The sequence below is a fragment of the Bombus vancouverensis genome, unplaced genomic scaffold (genome assembly GCF_051014615.1).
Source record: "Bombus vancouverensis nearcticus unplaced genomic scaffold, iyBomVanc1_principal scaffold0022, whole genome shotgun sequence".
NCBI classification, from domain to species: Eukaryota; Metazoa; Arthropoda; class Insecta; order Hymenoptera; family Apidae; genus Bombus; species Bombus vancouverensis.
The window spans coordinates 124745-141792 of record NW_027468913.1 but is presented as its reverse complement, the minus strand read 5'-3'; the positions used below and the strand labels follow the sequence as shown (position 1 = coordinate 141792).

At 38.0% G+C, this 17048-nt stretch overlaps 1 protein-coding gene, 1 long non-coding RNA gene and 1 pseudogene across 4 annotated transcripts; 2 read left to right on the top strand and 1 right to left on the bottom strand.

Annotated features, from left to right (window-relative positions):
* The first annotated feature begins 32 nt into the window (after positions 1-32).
* Positions 33-3042, top strand: LOC143304104 (katanin p60 ATPase-containing subunit A-like 2). Of its 3 annotated transcripts, none has more exons than XM_076626458.1 (6): positions 33-211; positions 332-608; positions 785-953; positions 1012-1124; positions 1338-1537; positions 1688-3042. In XM_076626458.1, the coding sequence occupies exons 1-6, from the start codon at positions 129-131 to the stop codon at positions 2046-2048; spliced, it is 1203 nt and encodes a 400-aa protein (XP_076482573.1). In that variant the 5' UTR covers positions 33-128; the 3' UTR covers positions 2049-3042. The 3 variants fall into 3 exon arrangements, with proteins under 3 accessions (XP_076482573.1, XP_076482572.1, XP_076482571.1); XM_076626457.1 differs by having other exon boundaries at positions 329-608; XM_076626456.1 differs by having other exon boundaries at positions 320-608.
* A 100-nt stretch (positions 3043-3142) lies between these two features.
* LOC143304114 (uncharacterized) lies at positions 3143-5886 on the bottom strand. The gene is made up of 3 exons (XR_013060796.1): positions 5768-5886; positions 4709-4794; positions 3143-4239 (listed from the first exon to the last, which is right to left on the bottom strand). It is a non-coding gene; the product is annotated as an uncharacterized LOC143304114 (long non-coding RNA).
* On the top strand, positions 5794-5912 carry LOC143304134 (5S ribosomal RNA; annotated as a pseudogene).
* Positions 5913-17048: the final 11136 nt, after the last annotated feature.

Here is a 17048-nt window from a genome sequence, read left to right as displayed (position 1 = left end):
TACATTTCTTTAGGTATATAGACATTAGCGATGTATTATTCCGGGAAGCTCGTCTATCTCCCGAACATCGGGTCTGCGACAACATCGATTTGGAAATTATCGTTGCAGAGTATGAAAATTATTACAAGATGAAATTTCAAAAATATCCCATATTGTGTAAGAAAATAACTGGAAGGGAAATGACGAGGGAAGTGACAAATGCAAGCAAAACGTAAGAATTTAAATTATTTAACGATATTAAACGGTATTCAACGTATCGTATTCAACGTATCGTATTCAACGTATCGTATTCAACGTATCGTATTACAATATGATCCAGTGTTTGTAGAAGTATTGAGACAAAAGCCAAATCTGTTAGTAAAGAAGCGAGAAGTGAGCCTGTGAAAGAGACGAATCTACAGCAGAAGATAACTGATGACAATACGAATCATATTAATCTCGCAATGACAGTGACGTCACTATTCCCCAATGAGAGTGATGGACGTTCATCAGAAGAGCTATTTAACGTCCCAATGGAACAATCCATGCAATCGAAGATATTGAAATGCATTGAAAAGCTTTATTCAGATAATCCGGAATTACGAAAGATTGCTGAGGACATCTCATGCGTAAGTTATTTTCGATTAATATACGTATCGTAAAGCTTTTAAACGATAAAATTCCCGTCGATAAACCGTCCAACGTATATCGACGATGACGTGATTTCAGTAACGCTTCAAATATCAAATTACGTAACGTTTACTTAATATAGAGAAGACGCCATTTTATCTTTGTATCGTCACAGGAGATCATAGTAAACAAATTAAATGTACATTGGGATGACGTTATAGGCCTAGAAGAATGTAAAACCGCTGTTAAGGAGGCCATTGTGTATCCCCTTGAGTATCCTATCTTTTTTGATGGCCCGTTTTCCCCCTGGAAAGGTATTTTGCTGTACGGCCCACCTGGTACAGGTAAGATACTCGCATTCTTTTCATTTCTGTACGTGTTTACAAGAAATATACAAAACAGGGAAAACGATGTTAGCGAAGGCAGTCGCGACAGAATGCCATTGCACCTTTTTTAACATAACTGCCAGCTCATTGGTCAGCAAATGGAGAGGCGATTCCGAGAAGTATATACGTGTAAGTTGCTTTGTCTATGTAAGTTTCTTTGTTCCTTTGTCTATGAAGGAGAGATTCTAGGTATAAAAAGATTTGATTTTATTTTTCGTCATTTATATATAAATAGAATAGTTGTTTGGAAAACGAAATGTTATCATATTCGTGATGAGGCAATGAATTTAAGGAATTTCGAATATAATATTTAATGAATAATACATTTGTTAAACTGAACAGGTTTTATTTGAACTTGCCTATAGTCATTCGCCTACAATTATTTTTATCGACGAGATTGACTGGATCGCCACAAATAAAGGAGACTGTATATTGTCTGAACCTGCAAAGAGATTCAGATCAGAACTTCTTTCTAGATTGGATGGATTAGCGTCTAATGAGAATTCTAATGTAGTTCTTCTGGCTACAACTAATTCCCCTTGGTACGTATATCACGTTATTTCAATGTTTTCTAAGTAGAAAATATCGTAATATTTCTCCAAATTCCAAATATGTTATTGTGTTGTTTGAAGTATTCCTTCATTATTATTAGTATAATAGAACGATAATATTTATTGTAAATATGTTATTAGGGGCATTGATGCAGCTTTACTCAGGCGTCTCGAAAAGCAAATATACGTATCATTACCCAATGAAGTTGCTCGACTTGGTATATTCAAATTGTACCTTAGCAACCACTTATTAGAAAATACAGATATTGTAAACCACATAGTAAAATGTACTGAAAGATATTCTTGTGCAGATATAAAATTGCTTTGTAAGCAAGCGTGGCTACTAGAAATAAGCCCGATATGGAGGAGACTTGAAAAGAAAGAAACACCTGTTACCACTTTGAAATATGAATTAAAAAGTTATGAAATATTAGCAAAATTGTTTAAAAAAATGTCACCTACAGTTATGCAAATGGATAAATATGATACGTGGAACAAATAAATACGCAATCGTAAGGACAGATATTGAAAAATATAAATAAATGGATTATCGTTCGAGAAATTTTTATTACCATCATATGATATTGCTCCATATCATGAAATATATACATGCCGTAATAGGAATACTATCATCAAATCTCTTCAAATGAGGGAGTGGCAAATGACGATGCGTATTGACAAGATTGCTCGATGAAGATCAATTACGTACTGTGTCCGCGGATTCCAAAAAATGAGTCCCTAAGTAGATGGAAAAAGGAGAGGAAACAGATAGATCACAAAGAGCTACTTATTGTAAGGGAAGAAATCTAAAACTCCAAATAAAGAACAAAAAGGAACAAGCTGCTTATGACGCTATCGTTCCTGGTCTTCCGTGTTCGGTCTCAATTACTCTTGCAGTATATTGTAGCAGGTTGTGTAGTATATTTGAGCATATTGTATTATATTTTGATGCGTACTATCTCTTCGATCACTTGTTTTCACCATTAAGACAAAAGAATAAAATGCTGATTGAAGATGCTTATTGTGACCTCAACTTAAGAAAGGAAATACTTCTTTTGATGTATATTCGAAACTGGAACATGTATCAACCTCGATGATGACCTTCATTGTTAGATTGAACTTTAGGTTTAAAAATTTGTATTTCAAAATGTGGTAGGAAGGGGATAAAACAAATTGTTAGTAATACTGAAAATTACATTTATTTTTACTGAAATCACTGAAATTAATACTAAGATCAGTGAAATTATTATTTTTCTAAAAATATTCAAGCCTTGAACTTTTTTTTCGTGGGGAGATCCTCATGGACACTGTCGGGGTAGTGTCGGACTTACCGACTAAAACCCCACGATAGTGTCACACAGTATAGAAAGCACGATATAAAAACCCCCCAAAATAAGCGCTCGAATCAATCTGTTAAAATATTTTGACGCAGTCTCTTGTAATACTTTGAATCATTCTGTAACATTTTGTACCGTTACTCTGTTAGATCTGCATAATAAACTCTATTATCATATATAAAGGTAAATTTCTTCACCTTGGCCTACTTGACGCTTAATAAAGGTGTACCGGGACCTCTTTCGAAATTCAAGCCTTGAACTGCTCCGAATATTCATCGGATCTGAGTATTGGATACAGAAAATATCTGGGTAAATTTAGTCAAAAAATGTTTTCGCAGAAGGGAGTCAGTTTCAAACAGTAAGTTAACTTGAGAGAATTAAATTACAAAGTTCTGGCAGAATAACATAATTTTGCATAAAAATAATAAAAAAATGAATACGTCGAAACATTTTACAAAAAAGCAAAGCACGAAGTGTTATAAAAAGTGAACGAAAAGTGAAGTGAAGTGAGTTTATTCGTTTTACAACATATTTTATATAACATGCTCTATCAGTTTGTTACCTCAAATTTGCCTTTTATTTAAATTTTCTTACATAATTTTCATAATATATTCATAAAGTAATATTGAATATATAGTACAATTCTATAGACCTACTACGAGAAACAGATCTTAAAAACAGCAACACTAGTAAAGTAGAAGCGTTCTTCAAGCCTAAATCCAAATATGATACAGTGCTGAAAAAGTAGGATTACTATATCATAACAAGCAAAATGTATCTTCATAATCTATGTGCTACTAGCGATTTTCCACATGTTCAACGAGATATGCAGTACAGAGGACGTATAAATGTGTTTCTTTATTTTTGTTGAGTCACAAATCAGAATATTGATTATGTTATTTTCCCGCGGATTGTAAAATCATAAATTGTTAAAGTGTCACGGCTCATTTTATTATCGTAACATCTGTTCAAAATTTGTCAATGCGACCTGGAGATTACGGTAGTGAATATGCAACAATCGAATGCCCCAGCGAGAAGGGCTCGGTCATTATATTTATTCTTATCGTGAGTTCGATAACAAAATATCGAGTTTAACAGTCGTATACAGAGCTCGATCATTCTGGATTATAGCCTCTACGTCTACGATTCCTTTTTGCTTTTGGCATTTCATCTACATTGTAATAACAGTTTTGACAAATGATACGGTCGAAGATATTTTAATAAGCGTGTTGGAGTAATTGGTAACAGTAAGTGAGTAATTATCCATACACCTCCGGGTGATAGGCAGGAAGTTCGCCATCCCAAGGACCGTAGAGTTCCTCTCCTTGTTCTTGTTCATAAAAAACGATGCCCGTACTGTATATAATAGGAAAAGTTTTCATTATTAACGTGTTGCTTTTGTTTGTTGTGTTTGGTCCGCCTGTTTGAATGCTCGTCACTATCTATTGCGAGCGCGTTAATTTTAATTTATTTATATGTATTGACCATGGCATTCCTTTTACTTCGATTTCAATATTATGGTACTTGAAAATATTGGGAACTTTATGAGGTTCTGTATATCCGTTTGAGATTTCCCTCTACTAAGTTCTTTCATTAAATGTAACAAATCTACCATTTTGAAATTTTGTTTATTGATCCGTCTGTTGTAATATTCCTTAGATTTTATTTTCGATTTTATCAGTGAGGTGGTAGGACGTGTACGGTGCCAAAGAAATACTCCGCGGATTGATTTAACAATGAGTTTATTAATTATACGTGGAAGACCTGATAGTTTTACCAGCACGCGTTACCTGGGCCGTACTGGTATTGTTCTTCGCATACTCACCGTTTACTCGACTTCACTGATCAGTTGTATCTCTCTGCGTCTCTCTAGCCTTTCCTCGTTGCCATTCATATAGGATACCGAGGTGCCTGAAACAGAATGTTTTCTTCTGGGGTAGGGAATCAGTTTCCTTTATCGAAAGCACTTGCGCTTTATTGTAAATCATAGGGTCTATTCTTTGACGACGTCCTGACCTCGGACGTCACATTTCACAGGCCAGTACGTGCGCTTGAGCCCTGGAACTTTCTTTATGGCCATGAACCGCTACAGTAGGAATTTTAAGGGAGCACTTGGTCAATAGATCCTGTATGGTCAGGACATATTTGTTTCCTTTTTGTGTTCTCGATGATGTAACCTAGACGTCCAGTAATAATTTTCTTCCCTTTGTCATCTTTCAATATCCCCGCTACGCACGTGTTCGTAACCGTCTGCTATTTTGGTTATATACGCCTTCTTCCGATTATTTTACGGAAGGACCAAAGGGATATCGGTGGGCCATTAGGCCTATTGAAGTTTCCCGACACTTTCGGCCCGTCGGCACCTACGCTTTATCGCGACACTGTATGTGTTTCGTCGGCCTTTCGTAAACAGTATTCCGGCGATGCTATAATATGTATCAAAGAAACCGTTGGAGAGAGAATTGTTCTTTGCGCTACAGATCTTCGAAAAAGCGTACATCGAAAAAGCGTAATCTCATACAGTTTTATTATAAATTAAAAATTTCTCGTCTCGTAACTTGATAGATTGATCGTGGGAAAATTAACGGATCGACTCAAAATGTGTGTTACTTATCACGTAGTCTCGATATTCTACGACAATTAATGGACGAATGTAACATTTAAACACAATAACGATTTCGTCAAATTCCATCGGCATCAGTTCTACCCCATCAACACCTTTGGTAGCCGAAGTTATGCACAAGTAACTAACTAAACACCACCCTTAAACAACCAAAATCAAAACAACAACAATAACGACGCTGCAGTCAACAAAAATATGTGAGCAAAATGCAGTACTCAGACAACAAACACAACAAATTACAGTCATGCTACAACTACTTACAAACATGTTAAGTAAAAAATAGAAATGCCAACGCCCTGGCCGCGCTGAGTGCACTCGTTCCCGTCAGATCACGAAAGTTAAGTAGCGCCGGACACGGAGAGTACTTGGATGGGTGATCGTCTGGGAACTCCGTGTGGCGTTGGCGAAGCGCGCTAGGCCCGCCGCGCCCCTCGGTGAGGTTCAGGCTTGGTGCGCTCACGTCCACCAGCAATTCACCACTTAATAAACATATCAATCACCGCTAAAAGCACTAACGATCGCAAACTAGTTTATCACTACTGGCATCAAGACCTCCTTCGCATGACGTTAGACCATCCTCGAATTAACCCTATCTCTTGAAGTAAGTACTACCTCCTTATATATCAATAGTTAACCATTAAATAAATTAAATCAGTAAGTAAGCAACCCACTTAATATCACAACCTCTTAAAGTAAGTACATCCCTTATAATACTATAGACAAAAACCAAACTCCATACTTTTATATCACTAGTCAATTATTAAAACATAATAACTATACCTAATACATAGTCACCTATTATAGTAAAATAGCCTAATATATAATAAATCTCATAGTACCATATTAATAGTACATTAATAAATAAAATATATATTATATGATAATGAGGTCCACTTACTAAATGATCATTCAAATCTACTTTCAGATATCGAAAAATCTCGCTCACCTAGCACTACGCCAGCCAAGGCTTACCTCTCAAGTAAGAATAAGTACGTAAAGCAACTAAGTACATCCTGCATACATGCTTACAACGAAGTAATAATTAATAATACACACAAACATTGATAGATATATGGAAAGTTAAAGCCTTATTCTCTAGTCAATTATTAATAACACAATTTAATCGTACAACTCTAAAATCAAAAGTCGATTATAATAACAGTATCCTAATAAATAAGTAAAAATACTCTACACTCCATAATACCTACTCAATGTCAATTAATATAATAATATAATTAAAATAAACTCCTCTTCGCAGGATAATTCTTCATTCTACTTTCTAAGATCAGCTCCTTCTTTGCTCCTCAACACATTCATCACCCAATTCTCTGCCTCGTAGGAGCACGCACTTATTAGAAGTAAGTACATCATTCCTAGTACATCTATTTGAATAGACAAAATAAATATAAAGCATAAAGCGTAACATAACAATCACATAGTCAAAATCAAACAAGAGAATATAATAATCCTCTTAACAAAACTAACTCGAGGCCTGCTTACAGGCATCAAAACCTCCTTCGCTAGACACATGCCATCATCAATTTATCACTATCACTCAAAGTAAGTACCTCATATACATAAATACATAAAATATAAATTTATTGTCATTATATAGTAAGTAGAATCAAACATATATGTCGGAGATGAAAGGACACCGGAGCCTTCCCTCTGGAACTTCGGGAAAATCCGTAAAATTGTAATTAAAGTTTACAGTCGTAATTAAACAATCTGCTGTCATCCTGCCCAATTGTACTTGTTTGCGATTTGTGATAATAAACTTGGGCTCAAGGCGACCACCAGTCGCCGAACGTAGCCGCGGTCAACGGGACGGGCGCTTCGCCTAACAAAGGTGTGGAGTTATAGTATGACCCTCATTAAAAGAAATACCAATAGAGGTACGTGACAGTAAAACATTCCAACGGTTCCTTCGGACAATGAATACCCGATGTTGAGGCACGTACACAGCACAAATCCAGCCCGAGGACCCGCTACAAAACCTGGGTTTTTCCGGCAATTAAGATTTTCCAAACGGACAGACAGTCTTTGTCCCAAACTGACCAATTGACAGCGACGTCAATTTCCCTTACTTTCGGAACGAGGGCTATCCTCGACAAATCCGATGGTCTCGTGTCCTTAGACACACCCCATCATAGTTTTCCTCTGTGGCATCATTGAAACGAAAATTCATTCTTTCCTGAGATCCCACCGACGAAGGGAGCAGCGCCTGACGATCAGTGAGTTTGAGTTAGAGCAAGTATATCTTTCATCCCGTTGACCGTGGATTCGTCATCGGACCTAAGACCAACGTCACTAACATCACAAGTGCCCAACCACCGCTGTTGATTGTCGAATCGGTAATGTCCATACTCGTAGCATCAGGCCGTATCTTCGTTATCACACAACGATGGCCAACTCCAAGGGAGGTCTATCAAACGCCCACAACCCTGTTCCTGACTGTTCTCCGACATATAAAAACTAAATATAAACTAACTCTCTCTACAAATCAAGTAACAATGGTCCATTATTAAAATGAGCATAGATATCCTAGCGAGATCCACTTCATGAATAATAATTCAAAGTCAATTTTTAGATATCAAAAACCTCGTTCCCTAAACACTACGCAAGCCAAGACTTACCTCTCAAGTAAGTACATTAGTAAAAGCAAGTAAGTATCTCCTTCATATATGCTTACAACCAAGTAATAATTAATAAAACACATAAACATTGATAGATATATGGAGAGTTAAAAACCTCCTTCTGTATTCGATATTAGTAAACAATTAATCGTATAAACTCTATAGTCAATTACAATAAACTATCTGCTGTTAAATAGGTAAAAAACGCTAAACTTCATCGTACCTGCACAATGTTTATTGCCATAATAATAATATTACTATTATAAAATTAATATAACTTTAATATAATTTAATATAAAACTCCACTTCTCAGGATATCCTGTTCTACCTCCTAAAATCGAAACCTTCTTCACACATCACCGCACTTCGCCCAAGTCTTACCTCGTAGGGGTACACACCTATTAAGAGTAAGTACATCCTTTCCTATTGACATGTCGAGTCACGATCCGAGTCCGGGCTCGAGTCGCTATCACGGTGAGGACTTGGGGTAGGTAATGATTCTTCACTGAAGCTATCCATCTTCTTAGACCACGGAAGTGACTTTTATTGACACAAACAAAAAGGTTACAGAGTTGACGCAAACTGACGATGATCACACACTTGCAACACTAGTGACAATGGTCTTAGGTTCACTAACAAATACGCAGCCAACGGGATGGTAGGTGTACGTACTCTATGTCAGATTCTTTGGTGATATTCACTGACCGTAAGGTGTCAACCTTTTCGTCGATGAGATCGCAGCGAGAGAGTGAGTTTCCGTCCCGATGATGCCACAAAGAAGAACTATAATGGGGTGTGTCTAAGGACACGAGATCATCGGATTCGTCGAGAAAAGCCTTCGTTCAGAAAGTAAGGAAAATTGGCATTGCTGCTAATTGGTCAATCTCCCTATCGGTGGTTAGAAAAAGATGCTAGCCGCCCTCGAGGGAAAGTTGCTAGTGGGAGACGCCGCTCGTTGAAAAATAGGTCTCCTCTATTTTCCCGTAGTTAGGACAAAGACTGTTTGTCTGTTTGAAGGACTTTAGTTAGCTAAATCTTAAGATTTGTAACGGGCCCTCAGGCTAGCTGAACATGTACTGCGGAGACGCATCGACATCTGGCAATCATCTTACTCGAAGAATAGGGTCTGCGTGTGGCGAGTTACGGGACAGAGACCGTTGGAATGTTTATTGCCGTGTGTTACAACTATTTCATTTTTAAAGAGAGCTATACAATTACTCCATGTCTTTGTTAGACAAAGCGTTCATCCCGTGACCGCGGCTACGTTCGGCGACTAGCTGTCGCCTCGAGCACAAGCTCACTATCATAACTCTCAAACAATTACAATCGGATTGAATAACTACAATTGTTTAATTCCAGCTATAGTAGACTCTAGGTTACAATGTTGCGAGATTATCCAAAATTCCAAAGGCTCCGGTGTTCTTTCATCTCCGACATATATTACACTCCGAAGACCTCGATAACCCTCTTGTACGCACGCTTGTTGTCAACCGACCCCACCAGATTCTTCTAACAGCTTCGAATCGTCTTTGTCTCAACTGATACCTGGACGCCCTCTGACGCTTACACACACATTCACATGTACAGTGTAAATGTATCATCTACCTAACAGTAGTAAAATTTATTGTACGAATCCAAAATAGTGAGGGTTCAGAGTGCTATAATAAAAAAGATATCGAGCGCTAATTTGGAAAGGTTTTTATGCTGAGGTTTTAGTCCCCCTGTAGGGATTATCCCCGAGTGTATATCAGAGACGGCTATTCCGTTACTATCTGGTTATTGTATCGATAGCTGTGGCATGCAGTATGTTTTGTCCACCCTATTACTGCTTCTCAACATGTGACATTACTGAGCGTGTGACACTAGCGCATCCGATACCAGGCGGGCCCGTCAGCCTCGCGGTAGACGCATCCGATTACGCCATAGGAGCAGTACTACAACAACGCGTAAACGACAAATGGCAGTCGTTAAGATTTGTTACAAAATCCTTGACCTCCGCGCAGCGAAAAAATATAGAGCATATGACCGCAAACTTCTTGCTCTGTACACCGCAGTTAAACGTTTTAGAAACCCCTCATGTGCGCGTTCAATCAATATCTACACAAATGTTCACCGCGACAATTTCGCCATCTTGACTACATTGGACAGTTCACGACCGACATCTGATACATTAAAGGTTTCGACAATAATGTAGCCGACGCTCTATCTCGCATCGAAGCGATAGGGAAATCTGTGGACCATAAAACTCTCGCCGCAGCGCAAGAAAACGACACCGAGCTGCGCAACATCATCAAGTCCGATACATCCGCATTACAATTAAGGAAGATACGTTTTCCTGATTACGACGTATCAGGCGATATTGTACGACCGTTTGTATTGAAACCCTTGCGGCACAGCGTATATAATTCGCTCCAGGGACTTTCCCATCCTGGGATACGCGCCACGCAAAACCTGGAGACGACGCATTTCGTCCGACCGTCAATAAACAAAATGGTCGAAACTGGTCACGACAATGCCTGGCAGCCTATGGTCCACGTACCGTCATTCCGGTCCTCAATAAACCTAAGGACCCACCATAAACCTTAACTTTTTAATTTAACTGTTAGCACATGTTTTCAAGTTAATGTGCTTATCCGGAAGGATTTTCTAATCCTATAAGTGTTTCGGTTTATGGCTGGTTCTTAGACAAGTCGTCAGGTTTATTAGACGCTATTCAAAATTACGGAGAGAGCGGGTAGTCACCTAATGGGAAAAACGAATGTTTGTCTAACGACAAAGCTGGTTTTTCCCATGAACAAGGTCACCCATGAGCCACGTTGGTAGGAGGCTTCTTCCTCATACCTTTATGCATTAACGTGGGTTATAATCAAGCCGCATCGCGGACCGTTACCCTCACTTTTCATAACGAAAAGTGTGAACAACGAATCCCCTTCCTTCGTTCAAAAAATACCTACAAACCGAGCTTTCCTCCGTAATTACATGAGAGCGGAAGTTCAGTTAACTCTCCATTCTAACATACCCAACATCTCAAGACTTCGTCGACGACAACATATCTACCAGGACGCGAGCTCTGTCTTTAGATCAATCATCGTCTCTACACTGATTCTCTCATCTAAGAGCAATCCATTTATTCTTCACTTACCTCTTACGCATCGGCGTTATTATCTTGTGTAAAGTTGTTGGAAATACATACTTTATAACCCTGTTAATCGCAGCGTTATACAACCTCAACCACCCCTATTATCTCAATGGAAATCAGGGGATCGATCTGTTCGCGGCATCGATTATTACAATCGTAACGGGAATTTACGACTTCCGTTGACGCATTTCCTAGCAAAAGCGTCTCCCCACGACTGGTCGAAAATACAGTATGCTTGTGCGAATTTCAACAAAATTGCAATGGGTTACAATGGATTACAAAGGGGGAAGGAAGTGCAATGAATTATTACGATAAATTGTAAGGGGTGTGAAGTGGGATGAGGTGATAGGAGAATTGGTGTGAGTGGAATAGTATTAAGTGAATATCAGGGTGTATGATACATGGCTCCATCAAGCGGCGGTATTAGGCGGGGGGGGGGCGGTGTATCGCTCACACCAATTCCCGGGCCCCTTTCAATCGCAGCCGGGGCGGTCATCGTGGAGGTTTTAGTCGGCTGGAGTCCGGCACTACCACGCCGCTTTTCCCCAGAAGCGACCTGGTGTCAGTGCGGATTTCCTCCACGTTAATAAAAAAAAAAGGGTGTATATTACAAGGGAGTCGACGTGGATTATGATCGAGTGAGTGAGTTACAATATGTTTGGGTATAATTAAATGGTAATATCTTCGCTGAACAAAAATAAATGGAATAATTGGAGGATCTAATGTTAAATGTGAGAGAAACAAGAAGTGTAATGCTCGATAATCGTGGCGTGATGAGTCATAGATGAACAATATCAAAGAATATAAGGCAATAAATTATTGAATTATTGAATTAAAATATGAAGAGGAGTTGGTAAAGTCGAGTATCTATAGAAAATGCAATTACGAATCTCAATTTAAATGATAAAACTTTAAAAGGAAATAAAATTAGAATTGAATTAGGAGAAGCCAGAGTTCAATAAAATATAATAAAGAGTGGTAATATAATGAAGGAGTATTACGTAGAATACTACATAATATAATTGAAGAACTATATAAATATAAAGTTTTAAGAAGAAATTTATTTTCAACCTTAAGTAATTTAAATACAATAGCTTAGGATAAATATGTTTGGAACTATAATGACTCATCAGATAAAGTCAGTTCATAATGGAAAACAGTGAAAGAATTAGAGAGTGGAATTAGAAAGAAAGGAATTAATAGGAAACAGTAGATAATTTAAAAAGTAATAAATTAATGTATATAACGTATTAGTAAATGTTTAATATGCGTGAGTACGTTGTTGTAGATAATTCGAAAGGACGTTGGTTGTTCGCATTTATTGATGAGTTATTATAGCTTCATAACTACAAATTAATTAATTAATTAATTACAAACTATTAAATTAGTGGTTAAGAATGGAAAGATTAAAAACGCCTTTAATAACAATAACTCATCACGCTAAGTCTGTTTATCGTGTTTTGTTTTTGTTTTAGTCGTTATTTATTTTACTTTTAATTGAATAACGAGAATGGTTTTGTATTAATTTTCAACGCAACAGTATTTAATATTGGCTTCGAGATGATAATTAATATAATAGATTTAAATGGTGTAAGATTATGAAGTATGATAGAGAATGCAATTGCACACGATGGAACACAATAATACACTAACACTGCCCTTTGGGTGGCTTCGACACGATTAATACCTGCTGGATTGGCACATGAATATTAGTAGATCGATGAATTGAAGAAGATACATGTGGGTGGTAGCATTGGGGCAAGGTGAGGTTTTCTTGTCACTAGGGTCAACTGTGAGTTGATGGGATAGGGGAAATGCAAATGCAAATGCTTATATGCAATGGAGTGTAGGAAGTAGGGCTCACATAATAATTTGAACGACGTGATGAGACGCGCACGTGTCATACGGTTGCCAATAGGTAAGCGGGCCCCTTCTTTAGGGGCTTTATGATACATTAAGGAGTGGTGCCATCTACATGTATGAAGTGAAGTATTATTCAATATGAAATGGTATGTGTCAATCTGGCTAAGTGGGCCACCTGGTGGCAATGGTTAATTAGGAAAGCTTAGTAACATGTACCGAGGGACATCTATGCAGGAGGGCTCGATGTATGCTGTTACAGTGGAAACCTCATGTACCTCCGAATTAAAAAGGGTTTATCCTCCGATGAGCAAGAAAAATCATAATTATTGGCGGAGTGAACAGTCGATGAAGTTAAGAAAGGAGGTGATGACGACGAGAAGAAGAGCTAGAGAGCAATGGCGAGAGGAACTGGAGACGCGGCACAGTGGATTTAGGAGTTGCGGAAAAAGAAGAGGCAGATGAGGAAACTGATTCGAACCAACAAGGAGAAGGGTTGAAAGGAGTTCTGTGCCTCGTTGGGCAGGGATCCATAGCGAAGGGCGTACAGGGCTATCATGACGTAGCTTTTCTTAACGAGACCGAGGGGAAATATAAGTAGAACCCACGGGAGTATTAGTGTCAGCGAGGGCTTGATCACGAAGGAAGCGCTACTGGATGCCGGAGCTGAGATGAACCGGAATAAAGCGGTTGGTGTAGATGGCATACCAGGAACGGTGGTAAAAGAAATTGAAGGTTGCAAAATTACGTGTTGAACAGTGTTATCAACTGAGCACGAAGAAATTCGTTTTTCTTGAAAATGAAGCTTTATATGGAAAGATCTTATTCCACATTTTTCTCTTATTTTTGCACGTCGAATAACTTCCCTCTGCTTAATCGGTAACTAACCAAATTTACATGTTTCAAACAGATTTCCAAGATCAATTTTCTCGAAAACAAAGCCTGTTATTCTTTATATCTTTCTTGTTTTTCTTCGTACAAAACTGTTTTTCGTTTGTTCCTATTACTTGACCGGATCTTATGTTTCACATATTCTAACATACTCTATTCATATAAAAATTCGTAGTATAATAATCGTTACTTTCGATATTAAAATCATTATTAAATATTCGTTTAATTAATCTTAAAATTGTGATATAATCATAAAAAGCTACCAAAAGAATGATGTCTAGATTTTACAAGCATGCCACAAAATATATATGTCGGAGATGAAAGGACACCGGGGCCTTCCTTTGGAATTCATCGGAAAACCCTCAATATTTTAGCCTCTATAACTTAACTCGATTACAATTGTTCGAGATTTGTGATAATGAGCTTGGGCTCGTGGCGACAACCAGTCGCCGAACGTAGCAGCGGTCAAGGGATGAACGCTTTGCCTGACAAAAGTATGAGGTAATAGTATAGTTCTCCTTAAAAAGAAATAGTTGTAGCGGTACTCGACAGTAAATATTCCAACGGTTTCTGTTCCGTGGCTCGCCACACGCAGACCCTATTCTCCGGGTGCGACGATTACCAGACGTCGATGCATCTACACAGTACATGTTCAGCTAGCTTGAGGACCTGTTATAAATCTTAAGATTTAGTTAACTAGTTAAGTTCTTCAAACAGACAAACAGTCTTTATCCTAACAGTCCCTAAATCTCTAACACCTACTGCGGGAAGATACGGGAAATCTGTTTTCCTCAAGGACGACGCTTCCCGCTAGCAACTTTCTCTCGAGGGCGGTTAGCATCCTTCTTCAACCATCAACATAGAAATTAACCAATTAACAGCGACGTTCATTTCCCTCACTTTCCTAAGGAAAACTTTCCTTAACGAATCCGATTATCTCGTACCCTTAGTCACACCTCCGCAGCGTCATCGTCACAGAAGGACAGTTCCTCTACGTTCCTTGAGTAGTCATCATCTTAATTTATATCGCGCACTTTGCTCAATCGCCACCTTAACTCATCGTCTATCAGTTGTAACCGAGAATTGCGAATCGTCAAGTGTAATCGCGAGTTCTACGCAAAGTGTCGAAAGAGAGAATTGTTAATAAATATACTGTTTAAATATCTCCGAGTGTTTTTTTTTTGGCATCTATTACGTCCTACACACTTCAAATTCACAAGACATGATCCGTTAATTTCGTGATTTCCTGTGTTTTCTACGTGACACTATCTTCCATTATTGTGTGGAAGAGAAATCGGATGATATTAATAACTTAAAAAGAAAGAAACAAAATCAAGAGAACATGGTAGTCGCCAAAAGAATAACAATTGAAAAGTTACAAGAAGTACCAAAGATAAAAAACGAAACAGAGAAAAACGAACGTGTGTTGAACGAACAGGAGAAGAAAAGATTAAACTGAAATATACCAAACCTTCCAAACAAGATTTGAGATATGCGCTTAACAATGTTAATAATGGTGACGATAACGAGCGGAAGCCAAGGATATTTAACTCTCCTCCAGCCTAAAGAGTCATCTAGCGATTGTGAAGAAAAGCCAAAACTGAGAAATAAGAAATTAAGTGCCGCTGAACGTTGAGAACAGAAAACACAGAAGGAACGTGAAGTTCGTCAAAGAGAAGAAGCGCTCGTCAATAACCAGTTATCAAATTCTGTAGATCAGTTCGACAGATTAGTTTTAGCTAATCCAGACAGTTCAATAGTATGGCTACAGTATACGGCATACCGTTTACAAGCAACAGAAATAGAGAAAGTAAGAACAGTCGCGACAAGAGCGGTGTAAACGACTAATTTCAGGGAACAGAAGGAAAAATTAAACGTTTGGAAGGCTTAGTTGAATTTAGAATCGAAATTTGGAATTCCTGACTCATTAAATGATGTTTCTCAAGAGGCAGTGAGGTCTAACGGTTCACTGAAAATATACAGTCACATGTTGGCTGTTCGTGTCGTGGCTGGCAGGCAGATGGAATTAGAAAAAACAATTAATACCATGATTGGGAAGTTTAAACATATTCCCGAGACATGATTTAATAGTGGAGAAGGATTATTAAAAATCGAGGCACATTATGCAGAGAGCATTGCAATCTTTGCCAGTATCCGAACGTAACAAGTACTTTCTCCAGGACACCCCCAAAATTTCATTTATGAAGTAAGCACACTATGAAATTAGAAATATCAACCCTTTTTGGTTATTATTATCGCACAACTTGTCTTTTACATAGTATTTCTTTTCGAAAGCAAATCTTACCATGCAAATAGGCGCAATAATTTATTCTGTGGAACTTAATGAAATATATCGTTTTATTTTAGAATGAACAGTATAAGACAGATCTATCTTCAAAATTCTTCAACAGTCTCTGATTTTTTTGCTTCACAAGCTGCAGGCAACTGATCCTAAACCAGATGGAGGAATCAGCTACACCGGGGCAATAAGCAACGAGGCAACCCACGCGCGAATACATCACGAATCAAGAACATTATATCCAGAGATGAATAAACCATAGACCTATGGTACGATCCATATTTTTATGTCCATAGTCTATGACTACATTTATGAAAAAGTAGACGGTGACCGCGCGGATTTTGATTTAGCTTCTCAATTTTGGCTACTAACTATTAAAAATTTGTAGTTCGTCCAAAAATTCAAATCGTGTCTCTCTTCAAATTGATCGATGATACACTTCATACAGAGCATCACATAAATGAATCGGTAGAGATCTCGAGTCGAAACAATATAAATCTACATTATTTAATGTCTTCATGATGCAGCATGGATTACCTCAAAAAATATGTTTAAGAAAATAGACGCAAAACATAATAACCACGAACGGGAAGTACAAAAACGAAGACTTCTTGGACAAGGGTATTTACCTGGGTACCTACAAAACCAAATTGTACAATTTCAGGCACAATTCAAATGTCGCCGAGACCTCTGAAGAAGTCAATAGCGCGGACGTGG

Excerpts from the sequence above, each read along its gene's own strand:
- LOC143304104 (XM_076626456.1), top strand. The coding sequence starts at position 129 with ATGAAATTTCAAAAATATCCCATATTGTGTAAGAAAATAACTGGAAGG. Across the intron at positions 609-784 it reads TTGCTGAGGACATCTCATGC|GAGATCATAGTAAACAAATT; the intron begins GTAAGTTATTTT and ends GTATCGTCACAG. Across the intron at positions 1,538-1,687 it reads GCTACAACTAATTCCCCTTG|GGGCATTGATGCAGCTTTAC; the intron begins GTACGTATATCA and ends ATATGTTATTAG.